This window comes from Typha latifolia, chromosome 7 (genome assembly GCF_019914945.1).
Source record: "Typha latifolia isolate L0001 chromosome 7, TyphaL0001v2, whole genome shotgun sequence".
In the NCBI taxonomy this organism is placed as follows: domain Eukaryota; kingdom Viridiplantae; phylum Streptophyta; class Magnoliopsida; order Poales; family Typhaceae; genus Typha; species Typha latifolia.
The window spans coordinates 13,472,006-13,490,444 of record NC_133092.1 but is presented as its reverse complement, the minus strand read 5'-3'; the positions used below and the strand labels follow the sequence as shown (position 1 = coordinate 13,490,444).

General features: G+C 39.9%; 3 protein-coding genes across 6 annotated transcripts; 1 reads left to right on the top strand and 2 right to left on the bottom strand.

Moving 5' to 3' along the window:
* Positions 1-110: 110 nt before the first annotated feature.
* Positions 111-12,973, bottom strand: LOC140792247 (disease resistance protein RGA2-like). 4 transcript variants are annotated; one of them, XM_073143114.1, is made up of 5 exons: positions 9,515-10,995; positions 9,096-9,164; positions 8,093-9,000; positions 876-1,496; positions 111-452 (listed from the first exon to the last, which is right to left on the bottom strand). In XM_073143114.1, exons 1-2 carry the CDS (start codon positions 10,966-10,968, stop codon positions 9,122-9,124), a joined length of 1,497 nt encoding a protein of 498 aa, XP_072999215.1. In that variant the 5' UTR covers positions 10,969-10,995; the 3' UTR covers positions 111-452; positions 876-1,496; positions 8,093-9,000; positions 9,096-9,121. The 4 variants fall into 4 exon arrangements, with proteins under 4 accessions (XP_072999215.1, XP_072999213.1, XP_072999216.1 ...); XM_073143112.1 differs by having other exon boundaries at positions 9,096-12,973; XM_073143115.1 differs by lacking the exon at positions 9,096-9,164.
* Positions 929-4,051, bottom strand: LOC140792864 (putative disease resistance protein RGA4). Its single transcript, XM_073144086.1, has 3 exons — positions 3,701-4,051; positions 3,398-3,412; positions 929-3,160 (listed from the first exon to the last, which is right to left on the bottom strand). Exons 1-3 carry the CDS (start codon positions 4,049-4,051, stop codon positions 929-931), a joined length of 2,598 nt encoding a protein of 865 aa, XP_073000187.1.
* On the top strand, positions 10,456-18,255 carry LOC140792245 (uncharacterized). The gene is made up of 4 exons (XM_073143111.1): positions 10,456-16,599; positions 16,695-16,782; positions 17,178-17,305; positions 17,803-18,255. Exons 1-4 carry the CDS (start codon positions 12,947-12,949, stop codon positions 18,062-18,064), a joined length of 4,131 nt encoding a protein of 1,376 aa, XP_072999212.1. The 5' UTR covers positions 10,456-12,946; the 3' UTR covers positions 18,065-18,255.
* The last annotated feature ends 184 nt before the right edge of the window (positions 18,256-18,439 follow it).

Here is an 18,439-nt window from a genome sequence, read left to right as displayed (position 1 = left end):
AGGTGGTGATAGATAACAAATACTGTTGAGTAATAAAAGAAGCAGAATGTGAATCAATTTTGCAGCTTCCCAAGAGTTCATCTTAATTCAATCATAACTGACCGCCAAACTAGAAGCCAAGGTATTACAATGGCATTAATTGAAGCCAAGGTAGAAGAAGGAGATAGGCATCTCCAAATGTTGGCAGATACCAAATAATACATAACATCTGTTACAAGGGAAACCTGCAACAACCACTAATATGCAGTTTTGCATTCCACCATTATTTATTTCTACAACAATTCACTGACATACCAAACATAACAACAACATTGCATACCGACTGTTCCATTTATTATTAGAGTTGAGGGTATAAATCATAACAACCACGACATTAAGCTAAAGTTTTTTTATTCAACGGCAACTGCAACTGCAACTGCTGCAACCTTCCTTCCTGGATAATAAGCTGAGAACTGCAAAACAAATAGCAGGCAGACATCTGAACGTAAAAGAGTTGATTGAACATCTGAATGCATGCGTGTGTAGCTAACACAAATCAAGAGCAGTACAAAGTTATTTAATACCACTTATGTTATTCTACATCCATTTTTTTGAAATATTCCTAATCATAAGTAGATCCCGATCCAAATCATAGATTGAGGATAACATCAATTAAATTGTAAGATCTAGAAAATAATTAGTCAATAATTATGAAAGAAGAGAGAGCCCCCCTCCTTTTCAACTAGATAGCACTAAGTAAGCAACCGGTGAGAGAAACAAAATTAATAACAGGGGTCATGCATAATATATGTATATATATATGCGGCAATAACACAGGCAGTGACAAATCCAAATTGATGTGAATTAATAACCAATTAAGGAGGAGAAAAACTTACCACCATCGCAAGCAGCAGCAGAAGCAGAGAAGCTTCAAACATGCATCTTGGATCTATCCAATATCTCTGTAAGGAATACGGGCGATCTTGGGCCAGTCCTCACCGTTTGGACTTCGGCACCGCTCCACCAAGACTGGGCACCCCGATATTGAAATACTGTCAAGTGACTTTGGCAGATGATCCGGCAAAGCCAAGATACCAGGGCAATAATATATGTTCAAATCCTTGAGTGCTGTAAGGCGAGATAGTGACAGGGATGCTAGGGATAAACAACCACGGAATTCAAGGCTGATGAGGTTGGGTAGATCTCCGGCGGCGACGATCAAGCTCTTCATGCTCCTACATTCCCAGATGTCGAGTTGCCGAAGCGACGGTGGAAGGATGCCCCTACCACCACCTTCACCAGCTGGCATCACCATCTCCAACTCCAAGCAAGGGCAAGACTCAAACGAGAGCATTTCTAAGGAGGGAAGGGCATACAAACCTCCGCCCGATTTAAGCGAATCACAGGCCTCAATTTCTAGATGAGTTAATGCAATCAGGTGACGCAGGATCTCCTCAGATGGAAGGGTTGTTATTGTGTTAATGTAAGATAAATCCAAGTATTCGAGAGAAGTCAGCCTTTCTAGGGACTGAGAGAGTGCCCCATCGGTGATAATGCAATTCTGTATCTCCAACTCCTTAAGACTCGGAGGAAGCGAAGACAACTTTCGGAGGTTGGGGAGATCCCAAATACTCAGCTTGTGGCAATTAGGAAACAAGTTGCTCATGGGTGGAAGAACTTCCAAGGCGTTGCATATATAAATCTTGAGAGACCTCAGATCCCGTAGTGGCAACCAACTAGGAAACTCGGGAGACTCGTAGCCATAGATAGTCAGTTCTTTTAGATTGGGATGTGGTTGGAGGCCCTCGAGCACCTCCCTATCCAAATCCCTCCTGGAGTCACTCTCATCATCCTTCTTCCAATTCAACTCCAAACTCACGAGATGTTTTTTATTTTTGAGATTGGCTTCGACGGCCTTGTCCTTCCCTTCAATATTCTCCAGATTCTGAATTCTTAGCGATCCTCGGAGCTCGTTCAGGTTCCTTAGCTGACCTATATCATAACCCTTCTCCTTCTTTGCATGAAATTCTGGTAATGTTTGAAGGGAGGTTAATCTCCCTATATCAGGTACTGTTGTGAGTGCATCATAATCTCCCTTAAAATGCCGCAAACTGATGAGGTTTTTCAAGTTTCTTAGTGAAGTAGTAGCACCATAGTGTGAAGTTATAAGAACTTGTAAATGGTAAAGCTTACCCAATACCACAGGCAACTCAGCCCCTTCACTCTCAGAAAGATCCAGGTAGCGTAGATGCTTTAGATCTCCTATAGATTTGAGCAATGTTTCCACGATGTTGCTAGGTAGATCTAAAACACGTAATTTCTTTAATTTATTTGTTGCTACCAAAAGATGATCGATGACACTAGAGCTAATTGAATAATCAGCAATGATAAGAGTAGGTAGGTTTTCTATTTTATTGACACTTATGCAATCTCCCAATAAACTTCCATCCGAAATATACAAATGGCGAATTGTTGGAGAAATTTTTTTTACCTGATCATCCTCTATTCTCAAATATTCCTCTTTTGAAATATTTTCAGCCAAATCATGAAATAAATCATGCACATAATAAGTTTCATAGTCACTAAGTTGCAAGAAAGAACCAGATACTAACTCATCAAAGTAGCTAATTCCGATGTCCTCCAGTGTCATACTATTGTTCGATGAGTTGATAAAACCTTCAGCGATCCACAAGTAAACTATCTTTTCTACATCGAATCTAGTGCCTTTAGGAAATAAACTGAAATAGGAGAAGCAACGTTGTAGGGGAGCATCTAGGCGCTGATAACTCCATAATAGAGCTTGCTGAGTGTCATGCAAATTGTCTCGATCATGAGCAGCTCTCCAAAAGTTGGCTTCTAGATTTTTACTCAGTTGACCACCCACTGCTTTTGCTACCAAAGGAGATCTATACAGCTTTTGCACAATCTGTCTCCCTATATCCTCTAGCTCATTTTTTAGATGTATGTCAATTGATTCGGCGCCACCAAAAGCGTGATGCATAAAAAGTAAAAAAATAACATTCTCTTCGAGATCCCTCAATGGCATTTTGTACTGGGGATGCAAGGCCACCGGTAAATTCTCTGATCTTGTAGTCACCAAGATTTTGCTCCCTTTCTTCCCATTTTGAGCTAGCGGATCAAGGAGATTCTTCCAATCCTCCTCATTCGCCGATTTGTCGCACTAAACATCATCTAGTACAAGCAACACTTTCTTTGATTTTATCAAATTTGCAAGCTTTTTTTTGTAGCAAATCAAGATTCTCGAGACGAGGGCATTCGCCCTCGGAAGCAAACTCTATCATCTCCCTTAAGTGTTTAAAAACGTCAAGCTTGCGGGACACACAAACCCACATCTTGATATCGAAAGGATTGACTACTCTTTGATTATTATAAATGCATTGTGCAAGAGTAGTCTTACCGGCTCCTCCGATGCCTACAATGGAAACAACTGAGTAGCACTTTCCAGCTTTAGAAGCTTTAGATTGGTCCAGTAAATACTTGTCTATTATCTCGTCGCATTCAATGTCTCACCCAAACACTACAAGTGGAGGGAGGGAAGTGGTGACATTTGGTTGTCCTTGGGGCCTCAAATCACGAGCGGCGGTGACGCCTCCAATTTGCATTGTAAGAGTTTATGAAATTTCTCGGCTTCATTAGCGATCTTCTCCAACTTATTAAGACTCCACCTTAGCTCAATCTTTAAAGGGGACAAAATGCATACCTTAGCATTTACCTTTCGGGCAACTTTCTTAAATCGTTTGAGTGCAGGGTGAGTGTTGAGATTAGACACCTTCTCCTTAAGGAGTTGGTATTTGTACAAGTCCAACATGTCCTCCGCCTCGTAAAGGGCGTCTTTGAGCTTCCTCAGCCATTGCTCTAGTTCGCTTTTGGGCTCGTTGCTCCTCTCCGCAGCCTTGATCAAGAGTTGGAACTGGGGAATGATGGTGGTCTCGAGATTTTGTAGCTTAGTTGAGGCATCGACGTCGAGGTAGGAGAAGCCTTCTTTGAGTAGGCTACTAATGATAGTAGATGTCACCCATTTCGCTCCCTCAAGCACTAATGCCTCTGCCATAATATTTGGTCAACACTAGCTATGAAAGAATTGGGAAGATAAAAGTGTGAACTAAAGATGGAGAGAACCATGCAAAAGAAGGTGGTGGATTTAAAGAGAGGGAAATGGCGAGTAGAGCACGAAAAGTATGAAGAGTATTCGTTGCCAATGATGTGTGAATTAGTAACGAATAAAGCTACTATATTCTTTCGTATTTGAGTTACTTCTTAGCAAGCAATAAAATTTTGCTTGCTTCTTTTTTATTTGACTTACTTCGTAGTAAGGAATAAAGTTATTTAGAGAGAATAAAATTGTGCACTTGTTTGCTTCTTTCTTATATGCGTTACTTCTTAGCAAGTAATAGCTCAATTGAACCAGCCTAGCTAACTCAAAGAGTACTAACTTAAAAAATACTGATCTAGTTTAGAAACCTCTTCTATTATTCAATATTTAGTTACTGATTGAAATGAAGATGACAACTGACATCTGAGAAAGAATTGCAGACCTTCTAGCAGTTGCTGGCTATGAGGAACTATTTGGCTTAGAGTTAGGATGAGCAGAGAGGCAAAAAGGACAATATAAATGTTACAAGGATTATGAGAGAGTGTCACATTTGAGATGTTTGAAAAGAACATAGCAGTACTGTTTTTATGCTACCATAGAAGTCAAATACTATCAACTCTATTGATATGCATTAAACGACGGAAGGAAACCATTTTTATGCTGCAACACTCTCTCACAATCCTTGGATGGACTAGTAATAGTCTTGGCCATGGCCTTCCTATTGCTACAAAACACTGCTTCTTAGTAGGAGTCTGCATCTCTCCACCCTGCAAGAAAAACAAATTATGCCATTCAACCACTCGTTAATTGAACACTAGATTTATTTAGTTAAATCTTTGTGAACATGATGATCTAGTAGCTAGTCGAGATAAAAGAAATCAAGTACCATATACTGGCGCTTTTGTGCGATTTTATCTCTGTCCAAAACTCTCTTGCAGGACATCTATCGAGCTCCAACTTTGGTGAAGAAATCCAATACCCACTCACTACTCATCTCAAAACTTTGATCTTTGATTGAATCATAAGTGAATCCACAATTCCAAATGCCATTGCAAGCAAGGTTTTAGTTTGCTTACCCAAGATCATGTGATTAATTAGCGATGTGATCGAGCTGGCATATTAGTTTTCTTCTTAATCTACCAACCAGTTAGATGATTAGAACGCCAAGCTTGGTTTAGATGTTAATTCGATTAGATTAGCATTAATGACTCGGTTATAAATAACAACACCCATTTGTTGTTTTAACCTTCTATAAGATCAAAGAATTGCATGAAGAAAAAAGGAAACAACAAGGGGGGCTGTCGAAATTATCGAGCTTGCTCTTGCTCGGCTTTAAGTTTAGTTCGAAAGTGAGTCAATTTAAGCTTGATCTTCATAATAGGCTTGGAATTAATATAAGTCGAGCTTCATCGTGAACTAATTTTATCAAGTTCATTTTTTAGTATATAATATATATGAGTAAGATGAGATTTTTATTAGTTTATATTTTTATAATATTTATAATTTTATAGTTGAATCGGACTTTATTGAAATTACGTATTAATCAGCTCGTTTGAATTCGAGCTTGAAATTAGCTTTAAATTAACTTGAATTAAAATTATTTTAATTTAAACTTGATCCTATAATTACGTTTGAAATTAATTTTAATTCAAGCTTAATCAGAGCTTAGCTTAATTAAGCTCGGCTTAATTACACCCTAACAAAGAACACTTCTTTGTCAAGTTCATCTATAGTATTTAGAAACTAATATGTAATGTAGGGCGACTGGGCGAGGGACTATAACTCTGTATGTCTTCAATAGTTTAATAATCGATTTATGCTAGTCAATTTCTCGATTATGTTAAACCAAAATCCATTTGAATCAAAGATTGGCACTGCAGTCATGTATCTCAGCCGATAGAAAGATGTGATAGTAATCACAAATCAAAATCAAGTGCCCCTACTTTTCAACAAATCGGTAGAGAAAGATCATGAATCAAATAGCTAGTTCCAGATGAACAAACCCCAATAGCTATCACATTTCATTTTTTTTAATGAAAAGATCTTATGGATAACTAAAGAAAGGAACATTTTGGAGATTTCTTTTTATAAGTAAAGAGGTCAATGTGTGAGAAAAAAATAAATAGAATTGGGTTAATAATTTAAGGAGTCTAAGTGTAATTTATCTAAGTGAGGTGTATCTCAAATAACGGTAATCGGCGAGGTTAGAATACTATAGTCTTACCGCCTATTAGCCTATAAAATATCGAGCTTGGGCCAGACTTAGCCAATCCCGTTCATTATCATTTCAAGGTCGGGCCCAAATTGGGTTACGGCTGAGCTTAGTTTGGTTAAAACTGAGTGGGTTCGGGCCAGGTCGGATCAGGCATCGGGTCTAATATCAGACAATTATTAAATAAAGGTGGATTGGGGGGCTATTTAGCACAGAGTCGGCGAAGGGACAACCAGTCCTGCCGACTTTCAGAAAAACAAGTTACCGAAAAAGTGGGTGGGAGATCTTAGGGTTGCGAGGTGGTGATAGATAACAAATACTGTTGAGTAATAAAAGAAGCAGAATTGATTTTGCTGCTTCCCAAGAGTTCCTCTTAATTCAATCATAACTGACGACCAAACTAGAAGCCAAGGTATTACAGTGGCATTAATTGAAGCCAAGGTAGAAGAAGGAGATAGGCATCTCCAAATGTTGGCAGATACCAAATAATACATAACATCTGTTACAAGGGAAACATGCAACAACCACTAATATGCAGTTTTGCATTCCACCATTATTTATTTCTACAACAATTCACTGACATACCAAACATAACAACAACATTTCATACCGACTGTTCCATTAATTATTAGAGTTGTGGGTATAAATCATAACAACCACGACATTAAGCTAAAGTTTTTTTATTCAACGGCAACTGCAACTGCAACTGCTGCAACCTTCCTTCCTGGATAATAAGCTGAGAACTGCAAAACAAATAGCAGGCAGACATCTGAACGTAAAAGAGTTGATTGAACATCTGAATGCATGCGTGTGTAGCTAACACAAATCAAGAGCAGTACAAAGTTATTTAATACCACTTATGTTATTCTACATCCATTTTTTTGAAATATTCCTAATCATAAGTAGATCCCGATCCAAATCATAGATTGAGGATAACATCAATTAAATTGTAAGATCTAGAAAATAATTAGTCAATAATTATGAAAGAAGAGAGAGCCCCCCTCCTTTTCAACTAGATAGCACTAAGTAAGCAACCGGTGAGAGAAACAAAATTAATAACAGGGGTCATGCATAATATATGTATATATATATGCGGCAATAACACAGGCAGTGACAAATCCAAATTGATGTGAATTAATAACCAATTAAGGAGGAGAAAAACTTACCACCATCGCAAGCAGCAGCAGAAGCAGAGAAGCTTCAAACATGCATCTTGGATCTATCCAATATCTCTGTAAGGAATACGGGCGATCTTGGGCCAGTCCTCACCGTTTGGACTTCGGCACCGCTCCACCAAGACTGGGCACCCCGATATTGAAATACTGTCAAGTGACTTTGGCAGATGATCCGGCAAAGCCAAGATACCAGGGCAATAATATATGTTCAAATCCTTGAGTGCTGTAAGGCGAGATAGTGACAGGGATGCTAGGGATAAACAACCACGGAATTCAAGGCTGATGAGGTTGGGTAGATCTCCGGCGGCGACGATCAAGCTCTTCATGCTCCTACATTCCCAGATGTCGAGTTGCCGAAGCGACGGTGGAAGGATGCCCCTACCACCACCTTCACCAGCTGGCATCACCATCTCCAACTCCAAGCAAGGGCAAGACTCAAACGAGAGCATTTCTAAGGAGGGAAGGGCATACAAACCTCCGCCCGATTTAAGCGAATCACAGGCCTCAATTTCTAGATGAGTTAATGCAATCAGGTGACGCAGGATCTCCTCAGATGGAAGGGTTGTTATTGTGTTGATGCCATCTAAATGTAAGTATTTGAGAGAAGTCAGCCTTTCTAGGGACTGAGAGAGTGCCCCATCTGTGAAATCGCAACTCCATATCATTAAACTTCGAAGCGAAGGTGGAAGGATGGCCCTACCACCACCTTCACCAGTTGGCATCACCATCTCCAACTCTGAGCAAGGGCAGGAGTAAAATTTGAGATCTTCCAAGGAGGGAAGGGCATACAAACCTCCGACCGATTTAAGCTGAGAGCAGTTAGAAATTTGTAGCCGAGTTAGTGAATTCAGGTGATGCAGGATCTCCTCAGATGGAAGGGTTGTTATTGTGTTGATGCCATCTAACTGCATGGATTTGAGAGAGGTCAGCCTTTGTAGGGACTGAGAGAGTGCCCCATCGGTGATAATGCAATTCCGTATCTCCAACTCCTTAAGAATCGGAGGAAGCGAAGACAACTTCCTGAGGTTGGGGAGATTCCAAATTATCAGCTTGTAGCAATCAGGAAACAAGTTGCTCATGGGTGGAAGAACTTCCAAGGCGCTGCAATTATAAATCTCGAGAGACGTCAGTTTATGTAGTGGCAACCAACTAGGAAACTCGGGAGACTTGTAGCCAATGATGGACAAATATGTTAGATTGGGTGGATGTGGTTGGAGGCCCTCGAGCACCTCCCTATCCAAATCCCTCCTGGAGTCACTCTCCTCATCCTCTTTCCAGTTCAACTCCAAACTCTCCAGATGTTTTTTACTTTTGAGATTGGCTTCAACAGCCTTATACTTCCCTTCAATATTCTCCAGATTTTGAATTCTTAGCGATCCTCGGAGCTCGTTCAGGTTCCTTAGCTGACCTATATCATAACCCTTCTCCTTCTTTATATGAAATTCTGGTAATGTTTGGAGGGAGGTTAACCTCCTCCCTATATATGGTATCGTTGTCAGCGCTTCATCATCTCCATCAAACTGCCGCAAATTGATAAGATTTTTCAGGATTCTTGGTAAAGTAGCAGAAGTATAATCATAAGAAGTCACAAGAACTTGTAAATGGTAAAGCTTACCCAATACCACAGGCAACTCAGCCCCTTCAGTCCCAAAAAGACCCAGGTAGCGTAGATGCTTTAGATCTCCTATAGATTTGAGTAATGTTTCTGTGATGTTGCTAGGTAGATCTAAAACACGTAATTTCTTAAACTTATTTGTTGCTACCAAAAGATGATCGATGACACTAGAGCTAATTGAATCATCATCAATGATAAGAGTACGTAGGTTTTCTATTTTATTGACACTTATGCAATCTTCCAATAAACTTCCATCCGAAATATACAAATGGCGAATTGTTGGAGAAATTTTTTTTACGTGATCATCCTCTATTCTTAAATATTCCTCCTTTGAAATATTTTCAGCCAAATCATGAAATAAATCATGCATAGAATAAGTTTCATAGTCACCAAGTTGCAAGAAAGAATTAGATACTAACTCATCAAAGTAGCTCATTCCGATGTCCTCCAGTGTCATACTATTGTTCGAAGAGTTGATAAAACCTTCAGCAATCCATAGCTGAACTATCTCTTTTGCATTGTATCTTGTGCCTTTAGGAAATAAACTGAAATAGGAGAAGCAACGTTGCAGGGGAGCATCTAGGCACTGATAACTCCATATCAAAGCTTGCTGAGTGTCACGCAAATTGTCTCGATCAAGTGCAGCTCTCCAAAATTTGGGTTCTAACTTTTTGCTCAATTGACCGCCCACTGCTTTTGCTGCCAAAGGAGATCCATGCAGCTTTTGCACAATCTGCCTCCCTATATCCTCCAGCTCATTTTGTAGATGCATGTCAATTAATTTGGCGCCACCAAAAGCGTGATGCATAAAAAGTGAAATAATAACATTCTCTTCTAGATCTCTTAACTGCATACTGTATTGGGGGTGCAAAGCCACCGGTAAATTCTCTGATCTTGTAGTCACCAAGATCTTGCTTCCCTTCTTCCCATTGTGAGCTAGCGGAGCAAGAAGTTTCTCCCATTCTTCCTCATTCACCAATTTGTCGCACCATACGTCATCTAATACAAGCAACACTTTCTTTGATTTTATCATATCTATAAGTTTTTTTTGTAGTGCATCAAGATTCTCAAGAAGAGGACATGTATTTATAGAAGAAGACTCTATCATCTCTCGTGTGTGTCTACAGACGTTGAGCTTGCGAGACACACAAACCCACATCTTGATATCAAAATGATCAGCTACTTTTTTATCATTGTAGACGAGTTGTGCAAGAGTAGTCTTACCGGCTCCTCCGATGCCTACGATGGAAACAACTGAGTAGCACTTTCTAGCTTTAGAAGCTTCAGATTGGTCCAGTAAATACGTGTCTATTATCTCGTCGCGCTCTTTGTCTCGCCCATACACTTCAAGTGGAGGGAGAGAGGTGGTGACATTTGGTTGTCCTTCGGTTCCCAAATTAGGAGTGGTGTCTTCAATTTGCATTCCCAAGAGTTCACGGAATGTTTTGGCTTCGGTAGCAATCATCTCTAACTTGTTTAGACTTCTTCTTAGCTTAATCTTTTGAGGGGACAAAATGCATACCTTAGAGTTTGCTTTTTGGGCAACTTTCTTAAATTGTTTGAGTGGAGGATGAGTGTTGAGATCAGACACCTTCTCCTTAAGGAGTTGGTATCTATACAAGTCCATCACGTCCTCCGCCTCATAAAGAGCATCTTTGAGCTTCCTCAGCCATAGCTCTAGCTCGCCCTTGTGCTTATTGCTCCTCTCCGCAGCCTTGATCAAGAGCTGGAACTGGGGAAGGATGGTGGTCTTAAGATTTTGTAGCTTAGTTGAGACATCAACGCCGAGATAGGAGAAGCCTTCTTTGAGTAGGCTATCAATGATAGGAGATGCTACCCATTTCACTCCCTCAAGCGCTAATGCCTCCGCCATAATATTTGGTGAATACTAGCAATCAAAGAATTATGAAGATAGAAACGTGGATAAAAGATGGAGAGAACCATGCAAAAGAAGGTGGTGGATTTAAAGAGAGGGGAATGGCGAGCAGAGTATGAAAAGTATAAGGAGTATTCGTTGCTAACAATGTGTGAATTGGCAAGGAATAAAGTTGCTATATTCTTTGCTCCTTTCTCTCTAATCAAGGATATAATTACATCAATGGAAATTAGTGAGGAATCAGAGTTGTTAGAGGTTTTAGAGAGAATAAAATTGTTCACTTGTTTACTTCTTTCTTATTTGAGTTACTTCTCAGCGAGGAATAAAGTTTTGTTTGCACATTTGAATTACTTCTCAGCAAGGAACAACAGTAGAAATTAGTAAGGAATCAGAGTTGTTAGAGGTCAAAGAGAGGATAAAGTTGTGCACTCGTTTACTTCTTTCGTATTTGCATTACTTCTTAGCAAGGAATAAAGTTTTGTTTGCTTTCTTTCTTATTTGAGCTACTTCTTAGTAAGGAATAAAGTTGTTAGAGAGAATAAGATTGTGCATTTGTTTGCTTCTTTCTTTTTTTTCAAAGGTAAAGGGAATTAGGAAGGAATAAAGTTGTTAGATGGATGATTTGGAATTCTAATTTGTCTAAATCCTCCATTTGAAACCATAAAGTTAAATTAATTTCGGTGGATTTAGATAATTTTGAATAGGTATAATAGAATTCGACAATTTAATATTGGCTTTGAGTATAATTATTGTCACATTTAAAATAATTTTTCTAAATCTCAAAACTAATCCTTATTCTTATAATTTGTCTTCCAATTACACTTAACATCAAGATTCACCAGGATAATTAATGATGCAGCATATTTAGTTCACTAATTCTTCACTGAAATTAAAGAGGACTTGAATAGCTCAAGAACAAGCCTAGCTAAAGTAAAGAGCACTAACTAAAAAAGATAGTGATCTAGTTAAGAAACCTCTTCTGTTATTCAATATTTAGTTGCTGATTTAAATGAAGATAACAACCGGCATCTGAGAAAGAATTGCAGACCTACTAGCAGTTGGCTGGCTATGAGGAACTATTTGGCTTAGAGTTAGGATGAGCAGAGAGGCAAAAAGGACAATATAAATGTTACAAGGATTATGAGAGAGTGTCACATTTGAGATGTTTGAAAAGAACAGAGCAGTACTGTTTTTATGCTACCATAGAAGTCAAATACTATCAACTCTATTGGTATGCATTAAAAGAAGGAAACTTTTTTTATTAATTAACAAATCCAGATAGAAAAAGCTCCGCTGACCGGTTAAGAGATAATCATCTATTATATTATACTTAATTTATAAATAGTAAGTTTAGATATCTAAATCTATAAGTAACAATCTCAATTACTTAAAAATTTATATTTACATTTCTAAACATTTTAAAAAAAAATATTACGTAATTAAATGATGATGTTCTACTTGTAAAACATCCCATAGATTTTTTTTTTTAATGCAATCAACGTTAGTATATTCTTCACATTGTTATACAACTACATCCAATTACATCCTAATGTCCAGACTAAGTAAATTGAGTATTATTTTTATTAGATGCATTAAATGAAAATTACCTTTTTATAAACTATATCATCTATATGCAATTAAATTGCAACATATATATCTGTATATATTATATAATTCTACTTAGTTATCAAATTACCAAATGCTTTATTAGATATTACCTATCACGTTGACATAGTTGGATTCGCTGTGCATCTATCACGTGGTCTGATCTCGGAACGTGTCATCTTTGTCATCAAGCTGCTCGCTTTCCAACACCGAGCCACCAAAACCACCCAGTCGTCGCCCGCCACGTGCTCACCGAACCCCGACCTTATCCTATCTCCCTGCTGCCTTTTCCACTATCTCCATCACCTTCTTCTCCTACGAGCGGTAACTTCACCCGCTAGTATTTTCCTTTTCTACCCTTACCCCCGCCATGTACGGCGGCTACACGGCCGCGGCCCTCGCCCTGAGGGCAAAGTCGTCCATTTCTTACGACTGCGTCCCCTCCTCCTCCTCCTCCTCGGGCTACTCCGCCGAGTTCGCGCTAAACCCTAGGCTCCTACTCTACAATGGCTACCTCCTGAGGCAATCGAGCTTGCTCTACTGGTCCCCTTCGAGGACCGTCCTCGCCGGAAGCCGCCGCCTCTGGCCGAGGTGGACAGCCAAGGAGTCGTGGGGGTGGCGGCGGTGCCCGTCGCTGTCGGTTGAGATCAGGTGCTGCTGTTGCGATAGAGTCGGCTGCGAGAGATCGTGCCTTGAAGCGGATTTTGGCGAATTCGGGCAGTCAAGGTCGAACCTTGAGAAGGATCGACGGGTTTGCGATTGCGATAGATTCAGGTGCGAAAGATCGAAACTTGAAGCGGATCGTGGCGAGTTCGACCGATCTAGATCGAATGTTGAGGAGAATCGAAGGGTTTTGAGAAGGGGAGAGCGTGATCGCGATGCGTGGAGAAGTGGGTCTTGCTCGGCCTGCGGCTCGGAGTGGTCGCCGGCTTCTAGAGAAGGCCGTGGAAGAGTTGTGAGAAGGGAGATTCGAGAAATCTGGGAGTATGATGACGAGAAAGATGCGGAATTTAGGGTTTCGGATCGTAAAGGAAGAGAGCAGTATGATTACGAGGACGATTATAACGCTGTTAGGCGAAAGGATGGTAGAGAAAGATTCAAGAATAGTGTTAATGCAAAGAAGAAGAAGACAGTGGACCGGCGAGCAGTCTGGCGAGGCGAGGATAGTGAGGAGGAAGCTGAATTCTTGATTGATTCAGCTCGTGAAGACCGAGAAGAGTCTGCTTATGAAGAGAAAAATGTGGTCGACAGAAGGTACTCAGAGGAAGATTCATGGCGACCGAGAAAGACTTCCGGGAGGACAGTGGACTGGGAAGAAGGTTTGAGCTCACAAGTGAAGCTGCACAGCAGCGATGACCGGCTGGAAGCAGAACGAAGATTTGATTTGGCTCGTGCAGAAAGAAATGATTTTGCTCATGAAGAGGAACGATTAGGTAGAAGGGAATCGAGAGAAGGATCTCGAAAGGATAGGAGGACATCTCAAGTTCATGAGGATGATAAAAAATGGGTTTCAAGTTCTAACAGTAAGGCTGATGCGAGGAAGGTCGATAAGAGAGTGAATTTAACTTCTTCTGATCAGGGACTAGTTGTGCGCACTGAAGAAAAGAAAAGCACACAAAAGATCAAGGAGATATCAGAAGTCCATGATGCCAATGTTGGGAGGGCTTCACACTTTGAAAGGCTTTATGAGGAGATGAAGGCAAAGAATAGGGAGGATACATCCACTTCGGTTCAGAATTTTGCGGAGATGAGACGGGCTAAAAGAAGCGTAACAGATCAACAGGTGATTGATGAGAAGGAAGTTAATATTTCCAAGAGCAAGATTGATGAAAAGGACATTAATCTTTCTAAGATTAAGATTGATGAAAGGGAAGTTAATCTTTACAAGAGCAAGATTGATGAAAAGGAGGTTAATCGTTCCAAGAGCAGGATTGATGTAACAAAGGTTGATACCCAAGTGAATTCTGGTTCAGCTTTGAAGCAGCATCAGACTGAGTCAAGGAGAAGTTCACAAAATCTGACAGAGATATCACTGGCAAAGAATAGCAATATTGATGGGGTTTCTAACTCTTGGAGTCATTATGATGAAACTAGGGCAAAGGACAGGGAGAGTTCATCTACTTCAGTTCAGAATTCTTTTCAGATGAGAAGGGACAAGGATAGCCAACTAAATCAGCAGGTAGTTGACAATTCGCAACTAAGTATGCAGAATGTAACTCGAACTGATGTTTCTAATTCCAACAAGAGTGACACTGTGATAGCAATCAGCTCACAAAATATTCATGATACTAGAATAGATAACCGAGTATATTCGACTACAGTTGTGAATATTGGTCATGAGCAGATGGGGCAGCAAGAATATTTAAGAAAAGATGCTGAAAACAATTCTCAAGTTTCCGGATTTGCTAGGAGTAATACAGAAAGATGGGACAATTCCCAAGAGGAACGTAACAGGAGAATAGAGGATGAACGTGTCAAACGTCAGTATAGTTTGAGAGGAGAATCTGAAAGGGATACTAATGCATCTCATTATGTGAGGAGTGATGCTGAAAGGATGTCTGATTACAAGGAGATGTCTGGTTCGAGAAGAGAGAATGGTAAAAGGAGCTTCTCCATTATGGTTGAGGAACAGGAGGCAAATGAGGAGACTCATCAGCAATTAAAAGCTAAAATGACTTTTGCTGGTAATTTAGGAAGTTCTTCAAGCTCCAAACAGACTGATGAGTTTGATAATCAAGCTGAAAGAGATGAGATGAACTTAGTCAGAAATGATGCATTAGAGTCTGCTACTCGGTTAGAGAAGTCCTCTGCATCATATGTAGGAGAGTTTGTTGACAAGCTACAACAGGAAATATCAACTTCAGGTGAAAAAGATTATTCATCTGAATGTCATTCTGAAACTCAAATAGGAGTTCTGCATCGAAGAACAAGTCAAGCAGCTACTGCTGCGCAATCAAGCACACTTGATGCCACGACAAAGCACAAAGATGAGAAATATATAGAAGAAGGTGCAATGAGATCTTCATCTAGGTCTGGGATGAAAGGGCCATCCGATGAGATGTGGGATGTCAAGGGCCCAACCTCTCAAGAGACTTTCAGATTTGCTGAACGAGAGGAGGTTTCCTCACCTGCTGGAGCTGCAGAAGTAGCTCTTACTGGAACTGAAACTGCTCATGCACAAAGATCCAGCAAGTCATTGTGGAATTATGTTGCAGATATAGTTAAATTGGGTTGGATTTCACGTGCTGAATCTCGCAACTCAACTAAGAAATCAGGCAAGAGAAGTTCTTCAAATGATTCTATAGGCAGTGAGGGTTGGTTTTCTGGTCAGGAGCAAGACGAAGATGACGAGATGGACAGGAAAGGGGACACAAGTACAGCTCAAGAACCAATACTAATAAAAAGACCTATTGATCAATCTTATCCCAACACGCCTGCTGGGCCAAGTCAAGGAAGCTCTGTAGTGCCAAGGATGGGGGCCAAGGTAACAATATCAGATGCCAGCACTACAGCCTCAGTGGATTTTATAAATGAAGGTTTTTCGGCCCCATCTTCTTCAACTATTCTCAAACCAGAACATGTAGCATGGATTGAAAATGAAAACAGCAGAAAGAGTAATATTTCTAGTGTAGCAACAATTGACCAGTCATCAATAGTGAAAGATGATAACTCTTCACCCACAATTGCAGAAATATCTGGCAGTGCAAATGTGCAAATTCCTGTGGGTAGCTATGTAAAGCAGACAGAAAATTCCGTTATAGAGGAACCACCTGCAATGGTCAGGATTGAAGGTACAGATGCAGAGTTGAAGAGGAGGAAATTTCAAAGAAACAAGCAAGTCTTAAAAGAGAGTTTCGATGAGTGGGAAGAAGCATACAAGCGTGAAAGTCAACAGAGAAAGTTGGATGAGTTTTTCATGAGGGAAGCTCTGGTGGAAGCTCAGAGGGCTGCAGATACATGGGAAGTACCTGTTGGGGCTGTGCTGGTCAGAAATGGGGAAATCATTGCTCGCGGTTGCAATTTGTGAGTGTTGTTCACAGCATCTAATCTTGGTTCATTTCTGACCGTGCTTTATTTACAGCATATTATAGACATGCTTATATCCTTTTTGCCCTCAGAGTTGAAGAGCTGAGAGATTCAACTGCACATGCTGAAATGATTTGTATACGTGAGGCTTCTAATCATCTCCGAACCTGGCGCCTTGCGGTAAATTTTCCTTCCTCTCAAGCATGCTAGCCATTGTCATTTTGATTGCTGCTGACATTGTGCCATTCATCTAGACAATTGGTGTCTGACCTATTTTGTGTTCTAGGAGTGGAAATTTGCAAAATCGCTAGATAACTTCAATTCAATCTCCTGAATTAGAGACCCATCAGATTTTCCTTTCAGGTTATAATTTGTGGATTAGTTTGGTTCTAAATTCAGGTAGATCTGTAAACCTGTTGTGGAAATTTTTCAAAAGGGAAGACTATTTGCCACCCTGTACCTAACAGTGAAACTAAAGGCCTTTGGAAATCACAAAATAGTAGTAATCATTATAACTTTTTATATGTTTTTGATGCCTTCTTTTTATTACAAGTTTCTTATGGAAATTTTTACAGGGGACAACACTTTATGTGACACTCGAACCTTGTGCAATGTGTGCCGGAGCAATCCTCCAAGCCAGAATTGACACAGTCGTTTGGGGAGCTCCCAACAAGCTTCTAGGAGCTGATGGCAGCTGGGTCAGGTATGTGTTTTTCACTTATACCAAAACATCTGAATTTAGCCGATTTTCTATCCTTGCCTTTTCTTGTTGATACTTGAACCTTTTGTCAAAGATTTCTTGTTCAACCATAGTAGTGTTATTTATTGCATTACTTCCTTTTAGTGGCATTGTTCTGAGCATGTAAGATGGATCATATTTTCAATGAGTCAGTGTCATCATTCCTGTGATGAGATTAGGAGTGGCGTTGGTAGGTTCTTTGTGTCAAATTGTTTGGTAATTACTTCCACTTTGTTGTTACATTTCAAGTGCTAACTATTCTAGCAATTATGAGATTGTAGTAGTTTGACAATTACGAGTTCCTGGGAAAGAAAACAGTCTCCATTGGAATTTCAGGATAATGATGGCTGAATGTTTAACTAAGATTATTGAACTATATGTTATTAAATTACATAGGTTCTTGCTTTTCTTTCTTGCTTGAAGCTAGTCTACTTCTTGAAATGCTCATACTTCGTTTACAGGCTTTTCCCTGGTGATGGAGAAAATAGCAATGCGGATCTATCAAGCCAGACCGCTGGACCTGTCCACCCTTTTCACCCGAAGATAACGATAAAGCGTGGAGTCCTCGCCACCGAATGCTCAGAAATAATGCAGCAATTCTTTCAACTGAGAAGGAAAAAAAACAAGAAGACCGAACCGCCACCATCATGTCTTCCAGTAGCATCTCATCCAATAAAGTTCTTTACCAAAATGCATGGGCTCTTTTCTGTGTTCTGCTTGTAACATTTGAGTTTTCATGCATGTGTGTTTGAATCTTTTCATTGAGATCCAACTTTTGTGTTTTTGTGTCCGGGTAAAGTCGAAGTCAATGTTTTGGGTTTTGGAGTTATTTTCTCTTCAGAACATGGGATCCTACATTTCTTCAAGTTTTGTGGTGTTATTGTCCACTTGCAGTTGATTTTATGGTTTCCATAGATGTTACCAAAAGAAAATTGAAGAATTTTCTTCTCTTTAATGTGAATGCAAATATGAATGAATTTTATCTTTACAAGATAAAATTGATAAACTGCTCACTTTGTAGCTGATTTGGTTGATGTAACAAGAAATTCATGGGAGTTGGTTACAGAGCAAAACATCAGTCATAACAGCTCCATAGTC